The sequence below is a fragment of the Pristis pectinata genome, chromosome 17, assembly GCF_009764475.1.
Source record: "Pristis pectinata isolate sPriPec2 chromosome 17, sPriPec2.1.pri, whole genome shotgun sequence".
In the NCBI taxonomy this organism is placed as follows: Eukaryota; Metazoa; Chordata; class Chondrichthyes; order Rhinopristiformes; family Pristidae; genus Pristis; species Pristis pectinata.
The window spans coordinates 34,731,260-34,748,196 of NC_067421.1; the positions used below are offsets into that span (position 1 = coordinate 34,731,260).

The 16,937-nt window shown below is 46.6% G+C and overlaps 1 protein-coding gene across 1 annotated transcript in view; it reads left to right on the plus strand.

Moving 5' to 3' along the window:
• The window catches only part of myo1ha (myosin IHa), an 81,299-nt gene that overhangs the window by 58,882 nt on the left and 5,480 nt on the right, over nucleotides 1-16,937 (plus strand). The window contains exons 22-30 of the mRNA XM_052031981.1: nucleotides 1,198-1,266; nucleotides 2,278-2,362; nucleotides 4,801-4,963; nucleotides 8,590-8,673; nucleotides 10,447-10,540; nucleotides 10,648-10,703; nucleotides 14,606-14,741; nucleotides 15,698-15,768; nucleotides 16,736-16,833. Coding sequence (XP_051887941.1) covers nucleotides 1,198-1,266; nucleotides 2,278-2,362; nucleotides 4,801-4,963; nucleotides 8,590-8,673; nucleotides 10,447-10,540; nucleotides 10,648-10,703; nucleotides 14,606-14,741; nucleotides 15,698-15,768; nucleotides 16,736-16,833 — 856 coding nt within the window. The remainder of the gene's footprint in view (nucleotides 1-1,197; nucleotides 1,267-2,277; nucleotides 2,363-4,800; nucleotides 4,964-8,589; nucleotides 8,674-10,446; nucleotides 10,541-10,647; nucleotides 10,704-14,605; nucleotides 14,742-15,697; nucleotides 15,769-16,735; nucleotides 16,834-16,937) is intronic.

Here is a 16,937-nt window from a genome sequence, read left to right on the forward strand (position 1 = left end):
TAAACAAGTCAGACGGCACTGACTACTAGGTTGATAACAATCTTCTAACGTTATGGTTGTAATTGCTTGTCACAGGTAACCCACAATAGTAACTGTAAGTGGGCTAGTTACCATGTGTGCACCATAGTCAAAACTAATCTTGATGTCTGTACGCTTCCCAGCACAGTTCACTGGTCAGCAGTTGAGGGCAGGAGTTCTGGCTGATAGTTGTCCTCTTGAGTCAAGAGTGTCCAGGGGATGGGGCTTGGGGGGAGGTTCATTTCCCTTTCTTTTGGCCTATTTCAACTGATAAAACATGGGACTTGTGTGTAAACAACAGCCGGAATTTAAATTCCTCTATCGGAATGTAAAATCCAAATCCTCGAAACCCACAACCCTCCGACAAATCTGGGCTCCCTCATCTCCTTGATTTCCATCACTTCACCACTGAAGGTTATTCCTTCAGCTGCCCAGACCCTGACCACTGGAATCTACTCTCTAAACCTTTCTCCTCTGACTTGCTCCCTTATAAGACATCTTTTAGACTTTGTTTTGCTACATTAAAGGCAAATTATTGTGATATTTGTAAAGCGCTAATACAGATGTTTATGTTGGGGAGCAAAATGAGTTAAAAGAACTCTAGAAACTCATCCTGATTTGGTAACACTAAGTCACATCAGCACACTGCATGGTGCCTGCAAAACCCATTCCTTTGAAGTCAGTGAAATGAATTCCAGAAGCAGAGTACAACACAGTGATGAGATAAGATCTCTTTATTAGTCACATGTACCTCGAAACACACAGTGAAAGGCATCTTTTGCGTGGAGTGTTCTGAGGGTAGCCCACAAGTGTCGCCACGCTTCCGGCACCAACATAGCATGCCCACAACTTCCTAACCCGTACGTCTTTGGAATGTGGGAGGAAACCGGAGCACCCGGAGGAAACCCACACAGACACACGGGGAGAACATACAAACTCCTTACAGACAGCGGCCGGAATTGAACCCGGGTCGCTGGGGCTGTAAAGCATTATGCTAACCGCTACACTACCGTGCCAGTGATAGAACGAAGTAGCATTTGCAGTGCTGTCACACTGGGATGGATTTCTCGACTTCATTGAAAGAGTGTTCATGTGGATTATGAAATACTAATTAAAGATTATTGGAACTTCCCTGAATGTTGCCTACTGTGAGAGCTCTCGTCTTGTTATTCCTTTCAGTTGCGAAGCTTCAGGCCAAATACAAAGGCAAAGTCCAGAGGGGGGAGTTTCAGAAGCAGAAAAGGGCAGGTAAGAGGAAAGAAACAGCACCTGTGGAGCTGTGTTACTCTCCTTCCCTTTACCTCAGGTGATTTTAACCCAGACCCTTGGCCCAGGGGGAATTTGGTAAGGTAATGCTGGTTCTGTACATCCAAAGCTATCTAATGTTAACATTGAGCAGGATAGACAGCCTGCATCAAACATGACCTCAAGGCAAGATTTTCCCAATAGAGTTTCAAATAAAATTGTCCATGAGGTCTCTGAGCCATTTGGTGCCTTTACTCATTGATTACTGGAGAAAATTCCAAGGGACAGGATGTATGATCACTTGGAAAGATGGGGAATGACTAGGGGGACTCAACACGGTTTTGTGCACGGGAAATTCTGCCCTGCAAATCGGAATGAGTTTTTCAAGGAGGGAAATAAGAGAATTAATGAAGGCAGAGCAGTAGATAAGATATCTTTATTAGTCACATGTACATCAAAACACATAGTGAAATGCATCTTTTGCGTAGAGTGTTCTGGGGAGTAGCCTGCAAGTGTCGCCACACTTCCGGCACCAACATAGCGTGCCCACAACTTCCTAACCCGTACGTCTTTGGAATGTGGGAGGAAACCGGAGCACCCGGAGGAAACCCACGCAGACACGGGGAGAAGATACAAACTCCTTACAGACAACGGCCAGAATTAAACGCAGGTCGCTGGTGCTGTAATAGTGTTACGCTAACCGCTACACTACTGTGCCTGCCCTGCAGTAGACATGGTTTACATGGACTTTAGCAAGGCTTTGAACGAGGTCCCAGGCAGTAGGCTGATCCAGAAGGCTAAAGCACATGGGATTCAAGGTGTGTTGGCAAACTGGATCCAAAATGGGCTTGGTAGTGGTGGAGGGTTGTTTTCTGACTGAAGGTCTGTAACTAGTGGTGTGCCACAGGGATCAGTGCTGGGACCTCTGTTATTTGTTTTATATATATAAGTGACTTAGATGGGAATGTAGATGATCTGATTAGTAAGTCTGCTGATGTTTGTTATTTGCTGCAGCAATCAAGATTGAGACATGCTGGAGAGGAATTCAAGCAAGGCAGGATGCCGGGAAGAGAGCCTGGGCTGTAAAAGTAATCAAAAAGTACGTGGTCTTATCTTTTAATCATTTACTCTTTAAAAAGTTATCTTACTGCAATTATAGAGGGCCATGGTGCAACTGCAGCTGGAGTATCGGGTAGAGTTTTGACCTTCTTACCTAAAAGCTTCAATCAATTTAACCTCCCAGATCCCTTCTGTATCAGGCAGATTGAGTTGGGAAGCAGAGTCCACAAGCCACTGAAAGAGGGATATGGACCAAACACTGGCAAATGGGGCTAGATTAGATGGGCATCTTTGTCGGCATGGACGAGTTGGGCTGAAGGGCCTGTTTCTGTGCTGTATGACTCTATGACTTTATGAAAGCTAACATGTGGATGTATCAAGCAATTTGGAAGGCAAATGCTACATTGGCCTTTATTGCTAGAGCATTGGAATTCAAGAGCAAAGAGGTATTACTACATTAAGATAGGTGTAAAGTTTTGGTGTCCTTAAGTAATAAAGGATATACTTGTCATAGAGGGAGTACAGTGAAAATTCACCAGACCGGTTGCTGGGATGGTGGGTTGGTTTATGAGGAGAGATTGAGTAGATCTCTAGAGTTTAAGAAGAATGAGAGGTGACCTTATTGATACTTGCAATAAGATCACCTCTCATTGCAAGGTGATGTTCTTGCAAGTTTCAATAAGATCACCCCTCATTCCCTCTCATCCCCGGGATGTTTCCTTTGGCTGAGAAGTCTTGAATCAGGTGGCACAGTTTGAGAATAAGGTGTAGGACATTTAAGACTGAGATGAGGACAGTTCTTCACACAGAGAATGGTGAATCCTTGGAATTCTCTGCTCTGGAGAACTGTGGAGTCATTGAGTTCATTTGAAACAGAGCTCAATACATTTCTGGATTTTAAGGGATTTGAGGAATGTGGAGGTAGTGCAGGAAAACAGCATGAAAATAGAAGATCAGCTGTGACCGGTGTCTGGATGAGTGGTGCAGTGGTTGGGAAGGGTCTGATGGCCGACTCTGCTCTTCTTCTGTATTCTAATGAAGATGATCTGAAGCATCTGAGATTGCATGTAGATTGCTGAAATCCACCACTGTGGTCGGAGACCAGTCGCAGGATCAGGCCCTTTACATCAAGCGGAAGGGGGAAGAAGATCAGACCTTGTCATCTCCATGTTTCCCGTTGCTATGCATGAAAGGCCTAGCGATAAGGCCGACATACCACTGGGCTTGCGAATTTGCTTGGTACATCCACATGGTATCTTTCAATAACTTGTGGAGCTTCCCAAGTCGATCTGCCTGATACAGAAGGGATTTGGGAGGTCAACAGACAATTAGTAGCTGGAGGAGACCAAAACAGATTAAAATGGGAAAATAGCCTCGGAAAATCGAAAATCCCATCGGCAGCACTTCCCAACCCTCTGGCCCCTCCTGCCTAGAAGGACAATGGCAGCAAATACAGGGGACCACCATCACTGGCAGACACAAGAGACTGCAGATGCTGGAATCTGAAGCAGAAGTTCCTCCAGCAGGACTGGCAGACTGCCCTCCAGTCGCACGACGTCCTCGTTACCCACTGGCTTACTATCTGCAGATCTCGTACACTCAAGACTCCATTCAAGTATGTTCCTGAGGCACCAAAGGATTGGACTGCGTGCCCAGAGATTGGAAAGTGGGCCAGGCGTGTGGGGTCAGAACCAGGGTGCGGAATCTGAGTCCAGTGTGCAGTTAGAGCTGGGTTTGTGGGGCTGGAGCTGGGGTCCAGTGTGTGGGTCCAGAGCTTCTTTAGACAAACTGAAACTTGCATACAAGTTGTTGTATCTGTGGAAAGGTCATGGCCAGCAGTCTTAGTGGTATCCACAGTTATTTTGTTATCTGTGAGAAGTCTGAGTCCCTGTTTCTTGTGAATAACAAGGATTTAGTAGTCTGTCTTCCCTTCATACTCACTGAAATGCCCTGTCTAATCACTTTCACCATGCAAACTGCACCAGTTCACCACCTTCTCAAAGTTAATAAATGTGGGCCTACGCAGCAATACACATGACCCATAAATGAATTATAGATCATTATGAGTCAAAAAATGCAACCATTCTACTACCAAAATGGATACACAAGAGACTGCAGATGTTGGAATCTAGAGCAAAAAACACACTGCTGGAGGAACTCAGCAGGTCAGGCAGCATCTGTGGAGGGAAACGGACAGTCGCCACTGACTGTTCATTCCCCTCTGCCTGACCTGCTGAGTTCCTCCAGAGGCTTGTTTTCTACCACCAACACTAGTCGTTTTGAGATATTGTACTTATGTACGGAACGATCTGTCTGGATGGCATGCAAGCAAAAGCTTTTCACTGAATCTCAGTACCTGTGACAATAATCAACCAATACCAATACTAATTGAATATGGCTCCATTGATACGTACTGCCCCTTTAAAGAATACTGTCCTTTAAGAAGCCATGCATGTAAAGACTTGTATTTTTTTTCAGGTTTATTAAAGGCTTCATACTCAGAAATCAGCCAGTCTGCCCAGAAAATAAAGACTACTTGGCCTTTGCTCGATATAACTACCTGATGAACCTGAGGAAAAAACTGCCGAAGAACGTTCTGGATAAAAAAACATGGCTCAAGCCTCCTGCCTTCCTGGAAACGGTAGGGAGAGGTTGAAATGGAAGTTCTACAAATTGTGTTTTGCTTCATTTAATGGCAGGGGAATTGCTATGGGGGTTAGTTAATTAAAACAAACAGTACCAACGGTTTATGAGTTATTTTTGCATCAGGTTGTGTTTTCCCTCCCACCAGTGTTCATCTCTCTTCAATTATAAAAACACAGAGTTCCAACAATACTCAGCAGGTCAGGCAGCATCTGTGGAGAGTGAACATTTCAGGTGGGAGACCCTTCATTGTGTCTTCCAATGAAATCACTGACTAAGCCAAGCTATGTCACAAGTGGGTGGATCCAGCTGTTGCCAACTCTGATTAGACTATCCAGCAGGTTTCAGTCCATGAATTCCCAATTCCAAATGTCTCGATCAGTCCAACAGACCCACTCCCTGTATCTAATATTTTTACAACTAACTTGCCTGCTTGCTTACCACACAGAAGGACATTCAGCCCATCAGGTTCATGCTAGCTCCCAGCAGAGCAATCCTATTGGTCTCATCCTCCCCTCCTTATCCCCCTGTAGACCTGCAACCTATTGTCTCTCATACATGCCTTCCAATGCCCCTTTGATTCATATGAAACTAACCTACACTAAGGGGTGATTTACAGCAGCCAATTAACCAACTAAGATGTTTAAAGAAAATTAACAAAATATGCAATTTCTTTTAGAACATAGAACATAAAACAGTACAGCACAGTACAGGCCCTTCGGCCCACGATGTTGTGCCGAACTACCTACTCCATGATCAATCTAACCCTTCCCTGCTACACAGCCCACAACCCTCCATTTTTCTTACATCCATGTGCCTATCTAAGAGCCTTTTAAAGGTCCCTATTGTATCAGCCTCTACCACCACCCCCAGCAGTGCGTTCCAGGCACCCGCCACTCTCTGTGTAAAAAACCTACTTCTGACATCTCCCCTGAACATTCCTCCTCTGACCTTAAACAGATGTCTTCTGGTATTGGCCATTGCCACCCTGGGGAAAAGGTGCTGGCTGTCCACTCTATCTATGCCCCTCATAATCTTATACACCTTGATCAAGTCACCTCTCATCCTGTGTCACTCCAAAGAGCAAATTCTCAAGAGCCCTGCCTGATTTTTGCTTCCTAAACCTTAAGTATGCTTCCTTCTTCCTCTTGAGTAAATATTTCACCTCTCTTGTCAACCATGGTTCCTTTACTCTACCATCCTTTCCCTGTCCCAGTGGGACAAACCTATCCAGAACCCCATGCAAGTGTTCCCTAAACAGCCTCCACATTTCTTCTGTGCATTTCGCTGAGAACATCTGTTCCCAATAAACACTCCCAAACACCATTGTAATTAGCCCTGCTCCAATTAAAAACTTTCCCATATCACCTGCTCCTTTCCCTGTCCATGGCTATGCTAAAGGTCAGGGAGTTGTGATCACTATCTCTGAAATGCTCACCCACTGAGAGGTCTGTCACCTGACCAGGATCATTGCCTAGTACCAGGTCCAGTATGGCCTCTCCTCTAGTTGGCCTGTCCACATACTGTGTCAGGAATCCTTCCTGGACACATCAAACAAATTCTGCCCTGTAGAAACCTTTTGCACTAAGGAGGTGCCAATCACTATTAGGGAAGTTGAAGTCTCCCATGACAGCAACCCTGTTATTTTTGCACCTTTCCAAAATCTGCCTCCCGATCTGCTCCTTGGTGTCCTGGTGGCTACTGGGGGGTCTGTAGAATACTCCCAAAAGAGTGATCGCTCCCTTCCTGTTTCTAACTTCCACCCACACTGACTCAGTAGACGATCCCTCCATGACGTCCTCCCTTCCTGCAGCTGTGACGCTACTGCTGATTAGCAGTGCCACCCCCCCCCTCTTTTACCTCCTTCCCTATCCCTTTTGAAACATCTAAACCCCAGATCATCAAGCAGCCGATCCTGCCCTTGCGACAGCCAAGTCCCTGTAATGGCCACAACATCGTAATTCCATGCACTGATCCGTGCTCTGAGTTCATCACCCTTGTTCTCAATACTTCTTGCATTAAACACATTTCAACCCATCCAACTGACTGCATTTATGACCTATCTACTGTCTATCCTTCCTCACGGTCTCTCTGCACATCGCATCTATCTTTACACTTACTGTTCCATCATCTGACCTATCACTCGGGTTCCCATCCCCCTGCCAAACTAGTTTAAACCCTCCCCAACAGCTCTGGCAAACCTGCCTGCAAGGACATTGGTTGCTCTTGAGTTCAGGTGTAACCCATACCTTTCGTACAGATTATACCTTCCCCAGAAGAAATCCTAGTGATCCACAAATCTGAAACCCTTCCCTCTGCACCAACCCTTCAGCCACGCATTCGTCTGCTGTATCTTCCTCTCCTTACCCTCATTGGTGCGTGGCACAGGCAGCAATCCAGAGATTACCACCCTTGAGGTCCTGCTTTTCAGCTTCCTTCTTAACTCCCTATAATTCCCTCTTCAAGACCTTATCCCTTTTCCTATCTATGTCATTGGTACCAATCTGCACCATGATTCCCTCCCCCTTAAGAATGCTGTGGACTCGATCCAAGACATCTCTGACCCTGGCACCTTTGAGGCAACATACCATCTGGGAGTCTCGTTCTCGTCCACTGGATCTCCTATCTGTCTCCCTAACCAATGAATCCCTCATCACTACCGCACTCCTCTTCTCCCCCCTTCCCTTCTGAGCTACAGAGTCAGACTCAGTGCCAGAGACCTGGCCGCTGTGGCTTTCCCCTGGTAGGTCGTCCCCTCCAACAGTATCCAAAATGATATACTTGTTATTGAGGGGAATGGCCACAGGGGTACCCTGCACTGACTGCCTATTCTCTTTCCCTCTCCTGACGGTCACCCAGCTACCTGAATCCTGCAACCTAGGTGTGACTGCCTCCCTGTAACTCCTGTCTATCATCTCCTCAGTGTCCCGAATGATCCAGAGTTCATCCAGCTTCAGCTCCAGTTCCCTAACACAGTCTGTAAGGAACTGCAGCTGGACGCACTTCTCGCAGGTGCAGTCATCAGGGACACTGAAGGTCTCCCTGACTTCCAACATCCTGCAAGAGGACCAAACTACAGCCCTGCCTGCCACTCCCACTGCTCTAACTGTGCAATAAGAAAAAAAGAAACCCTACCAGAACCTCACCTTAGCCTCCACTCACCTCCTCCGCCTCTTCACGCCGAAGCCTCTTGAGCCAAAGCCGCAAGTCCCACTCTTATACTGAGCCACCCCTACAATGGCCGCTCCGCTTGAGCTTACCTTCTTTTTATTGGTTGCTATTGCCTAATTAGCCCAATTAGCTAAGCAACAGGACTTCCTCTCCAAACTGCTACCATTATGTTTTGCTACCATTTTGCTTTTTTTCGTGCAGGACTGTCCGAGAGATTAATCTTTAAATCCCAGTGATCCCAGGAGGGTTAGTTAGTTCCATATTTCCCATTTCTGTCAGCAAGGAGATAAAGATTAAAGGAAAAAGTGGGACTTGCCTCCTAGAAACTAGCTGAAGGATTACACAGGGGATGCCCGGGAGAAGGTTAAGCCCTGTAGACTAATTAACAAGGTAGAACATTACCCTGAACAAAAGGATGAATCATAATGTTTGCTGAACATTTTGTTCCCACAGACCTCAGAACTATTGAGGAAGTTGCACATGCGAACACTAGTTCGAAAATACTGCAGAGGGATCTCAGCCCAACGTAAGCTGCAGGTAATTGCACTTCTTAAAGTGACTCCTAGACCAACACAAGAGGGAATCATTGGATCTCACAGCGAGATGGGGACCGTTTGGGCTTTGTGATAGAGATATCCATCTATACGAAAGACCTATCGAACCGGTTTCACTCCCCCAACATCCCCCTTGTTCTGGTCACCACACCATAGGAAGGATGTGATTGCGCCAGAGGGGCTGCAGAAATGATTCACAAGGATGCTGCCTGGATCGGAGAGACTGTTTAAGGAGAGACTGTTTTCCCTGGAGCAAAGAAGACTGAGGGGTGACCTTATGGAGGTTTATACAATTATGAGGGGCATAGTTAGTGTAGATAGTTGCAGTCTTTTCCCAGGATAGGGTGGTCTAAAGCAAGAGGGCAGAGGTTTAAGGTGAGAGGGAAAAGATTTAAAGGGGAATAGAGTCATAGATTCATACAAAACAGAAACAGGCCATTCAGCCCAACTGGTCCATGTCGGCCAAGATGCCCATCTAAGCTAAATGAGAAACACTATGATGCAGGTCGTGGTTACGGACGGAGCACAGATGTTCTGCGAAACGGTCACCTAGTCTGCGTTTGGTCTCACCAATGTAGAGGAGGCCACACTTGGAGCACCGAATGCAGTAGGTGATATCAAGGGAGGTGCAGGTGAATCTCTGTCTCCCCATCGCCAGTCACTTCAACTCCCCCTCCCACACTACCACCGATATGTCAGTCCTCGGCCTCCTCCACTGCCAGGAGAATTCCAAGCACAAACTGGAGGAACAGCACTTCACTTTCCGTCTTGGAACCTTGCAGCCTAATGGCATGAACATTGAATTCTCCCACTTTAGGTAATCCCCACCCCCCCCTCCCCACCCCCCCCACCCTCCACCATGTTTCTTCTCTTCTCCCCTTTCCTAGCCTCTCTGTTTTCTACCTTTTGTTTTCCTCTGTCTCCTTACCTTTGACCCATCCCCCGGTAGATCTGCTCTCCCCTCCTCCCCCACACCTGCCTATTACTATCTCTTACCCACATCTACCTATCACCACCCTGTGCCCACCCCACCTCCCCTCTTTTGTCCACCTATCACTGCTCTGCTTTTCCCTCTATATTGGCCTTCCCCATTTCCTATCTTCAGTCCTGAAGAAGGGTCCTGACCCGAAACGTTGCCCGCCTGCTTTTCTCCACGGATGCTGCCTGGCCTGCTGAGTTCCTCCAACGTCAATGTGGTTTTCATCTAAATTCCAGCATCTGCAGTACTTTGTTTCTCTGCCCATCTAAACTAGTCCCATTTGCCCATGCTTGGCCCATATCCCTCTAAATCCTGTCCACGTGCATTTTAAATGTCCCCTCTGAACCTCCTCCGCTCCAAGGAGAACAGACCCAGCCTCTCCTCATAACTGAACTGCTCCACCCTGTAAGATGAGAGCAGAATTAGCGTTGGCTGCGATGCCCTCTGCAGTTGGATAGCCCATTGACACACACACACACACACACACACACACACACACACACACACACACACATACTCACACACACACACACATACTCACACACACACAGTGGAGTTCAAAAGAGTCATAGAGTTACACAGCACAGAAACAGGCCCTTCGGCCCACCATGAACATACTGACCATCAAGTACCCATCTATACTAACTCCCATTCACCAGCACTTGGTCCATAGCCTGCACAATGGTGGATGGTGTACACTGTGATTCATCTCCATCTGGAAGGAAGGTGGGAAGAAAGGGAATAAAATGATCTGTGTGATTAACATGTTTTAATCAGATGCAACAGAAGGTTGTGGCGAGTGCACTGTTTAAGGGGAAGAAGGACGGCTATTTACAGAGTGTGACCAAACCCTTCAGTGACAGCAGACTTCGTAAGTACAGACTGACTCCCGCAGCGCACACAGAAACAGCAACTAATTCCGAGGGCTCTTTCCCGCCACACATCCCCTTCTCAACGTGACATGTTCTCTGTCCGCAGGTGAACAGGATATCAACCCGAAGGCTCTCCAGCTGATTCGCCATGAGAGACTCAGGGTAAGGTTTCACACATTGGGGTCTGGTTTATTATTGTTGTCACATGTACCAAGGTACAGTGAAAAACTTCTGTTTGCGTGCCACCCAGGCAGATCATTCCTTACATAAGTACATCGAGGTGGTACAAACAGAAAAATAAACAGAATGCAGAATATTGAAAGTGCAGTGCAGGTAGACAGATAAAGTGCAAGGGCCATGACAAGGTAGGTTGAGAGATTCATCTTTATTGTATAAGAGCTCCATTCAAGAGACTTACAACAGTGGGATAGAAGCTGTCCTCGAGCCTGGAGGTACATGTTCCCAAGCTTTTGTATCTTCTGCCTGATGGGAGAGGGGAAAAATGGGAATGACCGGGGGTGGGAGGGGTCCTTGTTTATGTTGACTGCTTTCCCAAGGCAGCAGGAAGTGTAGACAGAGTCAATATAGTGGAGGCTGTTCCTTGTGACGGACTGGGCTGCGTCCACAACTCTGCAGTTTCTTGTGGTCTGGGGCAGAGCAGTTGCCAAGCCAAGCCGTGACAGTAGAGTAGAGCAGCCGGGTGCCACCTGGGGACACCCTGCTCCTCATCTGGCTGTTCATATCACAGAGGGCCAGGGGTAAGGTGTGGACACAAGAAGCTGCAGCAAAGCCATCCAGTCCATCTTCACCGTGCATTGCTTCAGGAAGGCTCATAGTATCGTCAAGTACGCCTGCCATCCTGGCCATTCCCTTTTCTCTCAGGAGTTTGAAAGCCTGAACGACCAGACTCAAGAACGGCTTCTTCCTCACTGCTGTCAGACTCCTGAACCAATCACCTCTCTCACATCCCCTTCCCAATGGTCCTGCCACCTTCTCCAACCCTTAACTTTACCTGTTCCATTGTTGTCACTGGAGCCCTGTTGTTTTGTGCTTGTTGCTGTAACTATTGTTGCATTCATTACCATGTATACGTTTACTCTGTGAGCTTCATGCAAGCAAGGACTTTCATTGTACCCTGGTATATATGAAAATAAAATAAACTAATGACTAACTAATCTAATATTAGTCCCGATGCAGGGTCTCAACCCAAAAGGTCCCTCCTCCCCCTTACAAATGCCACTCAAACCGCTGACTTCCTCCAGCAGTTTGTCTTTTGCTCCAGATTCTGGCATCTGCCGTGTCTCGTCTCTACCAGTTTCTATTCATCTAGGTCATCAGGATTACACTCTGTTCAGTACTGACTTCAGCAGGGAGTATTGCCAAGCTGTATGTAAGACCAGAGCCATACCCGATCAGGCTGGTCTCCCAGTGGCGGGTTTGGTTAAAGCTGCCTCCTGGTTACTGAGGCCGCGCGACCTTGGTGAGGTCACTAGAATCATTCAGCTTGTCCATTCAGCCTGACCAGCCTGTGTCAGTGTTCATCCTCCACTCGGGGCTCCTCCCGTACCTATCTCTTCAAGCTCAGCCCTCTGCCACTTTCTAATGGATAGAGTTCTAGCTTAGCTAGCATGGCGCTAAAGACATCTCCACTCTTCAACCCAACCACTCCCTGCGCCAGCAATGTCCATGTTCCCAACACCGTCTGGACAAGACATTTATTCTGAATTCTCTACTTGATTTCCTAGTGGAAATCTCTCTCTCTCTTTCTCGCTCTCTCTCTTTCTTTTTCTCTCTCTTTTTCTCTTTCTCTCTCTCTCTCTCTCTTTCTCACACTCTTTTTCTCTTTCTCTCTCTCTCTCTCTTTCTCACACTCTTTTTCTCTCTCTCTCTCTCGCTCTTTTTCTCTCTCTCTTTCTCTCGTTCTCTTTCTCTTTTTCTCCTTCTCTCTCACTTTCTCCTCTCTCCCACTCTCTCTCTCCCTCTCTCTCTCTCTCAACCTCCTCTTTCTCCCACTCTCTCTCTCTGCCTTTCTATCTTAAGCAGCTCTACTGGGTCACCAGGAGATACCCAGTCACCTTTTACAGATGGATACACAGGATCATGGAGATGAACAGGAACTGGCCCTTTCAGCCCATCTTGGCCATGCCGACCATGCTCCCCATACACGCTAATCCAATTTGCCTGCATTACATCCTTACCCTTGTCAACCTCTTTCTCTAATGTCTCACTGGTGGTGGATATTCTGTGTTGTCCGACCACTGGTTGTCAGACTGTTTGTTCTAGTATGACTCTGGGTGCAGTTTTCTGCTGGTATCTTCCACTCACTGTGGCCGAGTGTGGCACGGGGACTGCATCAGCCCAGGCAAGTGGCTGCACTCACAGGACGGTTGTGATAGCCGGTGAGCTTCCCACTCACCAATGGAGACACAAGAGACTGCAGATGCTGGAATCTGGAGCAACAAACAACCTGCTGAAGGAACTCAGCGGGTTGGGCAGCATCTGTGGGGGGGGGGGGGGGGGGGGGGGGGGGGTGGGGTGGGGGTGAAGGAATTGTCGATATTTCGGGTCGAAACCCTGCCTCAGGATCTGTCAGGGTTTTGACTCGAAATGTCGACAGTTCCTCCCCGCCCCCCGACAGATGCTGCTCAACCCACTGAGCTCCTCCAGCGGATTGTTTGTTGCATGGAGCTGTCAAATGTTTGTGAAGGTCACATTGAGGAACTTCTTTAAGAAATAAAAGCATTGTTAAAGCAATTTAAAATGGTAGATGATCCTTTCATGCCAAAATCAGGAAAGCACACACTGGCAGACTTAAAAGAACTTGAAACAATGTTAAATAGATAATGAAATGACCTCACTTCCCTCTCTCCTGTTGGTGTTCCATGTTATGAGCTTCATATGAAGCTAATTGTTCGCACTCCAACCGAGTATTGTTGGTATAGGTATTGGGATTGGTTTATTATTGCCACTTGTACCGAGGTACAGTGAAAAACCTGTCTTGCAGACCGTTCGTACAGGTCAATTCATTACACAGTGCATTGAGGTAGCACAGGGTAAAAACAATAACAGAATACAGAGTAAAGTGTCACAGCAGGTAGACAATAAGGTGCAAGGTCATAACAACGTAGATTGTGAGGTCACGAGTCCATCTTATTGTATAAAGGAACCGTTCAATAGTTTTATCACCGTGGGATAGAAGCTGTCCTTGAGCCTGGTGGTACGTGCCCTCGGGCTCCTGTATCTTCTGCCCGATGGGAGAGGGGAGAAGAGAGAATGATCCGGGTGGGTGGGGTCTTTGATTATGCTGGCTGCTTCACCAAGGCAGCGAGAGGTATAGACAGAGTCCATGGAGGGGAGGCTGATTTCCTTGATATGCTGAGCTGTGTCCACAACTCTCTGCAGTTTCTTGCGGTCCTGGGCCAAGCAGTTACCATACCAAGCCATGATGCATCCAGATAGGATGCTTTCTATGGTGCATCAATAAGAGTTGGTGAGTGTCAAAGGGGACATGCCAAATTTCTTTAGCCTACTGAGGAAGTAGAGGTGCTGGTGAGGATTCTTGGCCATGGAGTATACATGGTTGGACCAGGACAGGCTATTGGTGATGTTCACTCCTAGGAACTTCAACCCTCACGAACTCAGCACCGTTGATGTAAACAGAAGCATGTGCACCAACCTCCTTCCTGAAGTCAATGACCAGCTCTTTGGTTCAACATAGGACGGAGATCATTCATTGGGTCTACAGGGCCAGCACTCACAGCAGTACCTCGTCCGCCAACTAGTCATAGAGACATACAGCACAGAAACAGGGCCTTTGGCCCACCAAGTCCGTGCTGACTGTTCCAGAGTAAGCTGCTCCCTCCCCCACTGCTCTTGGTTAGGCACCCTTGCTGTGATGTAACATTTCACAGGGCTGGCACCGTTTCCAGATTTTTCTCAACACTGTATTGATGAAGGAAGTACCAGGTAGGGTGAATTAGCCAGTGGGTTACAGGAAGGGTGCTGTAGAGCAGTCTGCTTGTAATTGTAACTGTCTGATAATATCTGTACTCCTTCATTCTCAGTACGGTGTTCCCGTAATTAAATATAACCGAAATGGCTTCAAACCCAGACCAAGGCAACTGCTCTTAATGCAGACAAAAGCCTACATAGTTGAAGAGGACAAGATCAAGCAGAAAATTGAATATGCGACTCTGAAAGGTAATAGACTCCTGTTTTCAAACCTCGAATGAGTATACAAGGAGGTTGACCTCTCTCCCTGTCCAATGACTGGTCAGTTTACAACAGGTGCCATCTCGGATCCAGGCTGAAGCCAAGTGTTGTGATATGTTGTGACACCTTGCAATAGCTCTTCCAAAGTCATTGCCCGCTAGCATCAAAAAGGCAAAGGCAGCAGGCACAGCAAGTTCCCCTTCATGGCACACACCACTCTGACTGGAAGGAACTTTTTCCCCTATTCTTCACTGGGCCTTGGTCCTGGAACTCACAACACAACAGCACAGTGGGAATACCTTCTCCACAGAGTTCAAGAAGGCAGCTCATCACCACTTTAGAACATAGAACAGAGAACAGTACACCACAATACAGGCCCTTCGGCCCACAATGTTGTGCCGACATTTAAACCTTGCCTAAGACTATATAACCCCTTCCTCCCACATATCCCTCTATTTTAAGTTCCTCCATATGCCTACCTAGTAATCTCTTGAATTTGACCAATGTACCTGCCTCCACCACCGCCCCAGGCAGCATATTCCATGTCCCAACCACTCTCTGGGTAAAAAACCTTCCTCTGATATCTCCCTTGAACTTCCCACCCATTACTTTAAAGCCATGCCCACTTTCTCAAGGACAATTGGGAATGTCCAGAAAATGGTCCTCTTGCCACAATGCCCAGATCCCCTGATACCGAAAGGATTGAATGCATTGTAATAATGGTCTTTATATTAAACAACTATTAAATAATGTTTGTAGAATGCTAATAGTTCTTTACAGAGGAGAGTTTCTCTGGGGTGTTTGCACTTCTGTTTTTATTTCCATTACTATTAATGTGAGACCATTTGAAGGCACGGTTTTGTGCTTGTGCATTCTGAATACTGCAGTTATAGACAACTGACCCCTCAGATTGCTGACAGTCTGCGTTTTCCTGTCTCGTTTAGGTGTGTCCGTCAGCAACCTGAGTGATGGAGTCTTCGTTATCCACGTGCCCTGTGAAAACAACAAACAGAAAGTAAAGTTTCTGTTCTATCTTATTCCTTCTCGCAGTTAGGATAGGTGCGTGACATTGTGAAGCTGCCAGTGTAGTGAATCATCTTCCCATTATAACTCAGACCTACTTTCTGTCCCTATGAACTTCAGTTGAAAGGGAATATTGGACGTGCGCGGGATTTTTTTTCCCCCAATTTTTAGGAATCCTAACAAGAGAGAGTGGCAAATCTGGATTTAGTATTAGAGAATGAATGAGCAGTTAGAAGGAGATTCAGTGGGAAAAGCACTGTTGTGGTGGTGGACATAATTCAGTTTGGTTTAGCATGGTTATGGCAGAGGACAAAGGAAGAGTCATAAATTGTGGTAAGATCAATTATATTGGACTGAAGAGTGATGTAGCAAAATGGACTGAACTGTTTCTGTCTCCGTTGAGGCCACTTGACTTGCTGAGTATTTCCAGCAGTTTTTGTTTTAATTTCAAATTTCCAGTATCTGCAGAGTTTTTCTTTTTAATTTAGATTCATGTTCCAGGCTCGGAAAGGATTCAGAAATGTGTTTCTCCTGCAGATGTGGCCGATTACAAATCAGGTTGGGTGATGGTTGAGAAACTGCTTTCCCACATGGCTAGCACCTTCTGGAGAAGAGAGGGCTTTCGTCTAGGTGCAATAGGGGGCATTTAAAAAAACATATTCCCACAAAGAAAACATCTAGAACTGCCAAATCTGCAGCCCTCTGATGACAAAATCCACAGACAAAAAAAGGAAGTCTGTGTCAACCACCAAAACCTTAATACTTCTGAAAGTCTGGAGCAGTGTAGAATGTGTAGGAGCGAAATTAAAGAGAGATAAGACAATTTGACCACACAGTGAAACTGTGTCTACCAGTGTCTACCAATGTGATACACATTAAAGATACTTGTTAAACATGAGGGTGGAAGCGGTTGCTACCTCTGCCTGGTACCACATTGACCATCTCTCTCATGTATGCAGGGTGATGTCATTCTACAATGTGACTATGTCTTTGAGACTGTGACCAAGCTCTGCACAATGGCCAGCAAGCAAAACAGCTTCAAAATCGTACAGGGCAGGTGAGCAAAGAGAATTTCAGTCGCCAATGCATTGCAGAACAGTACCGGGGCTCAAGGAGTTCATTGTGACAGCAACCACTCTTCCTCGAGTGTAGAAGGTTAAG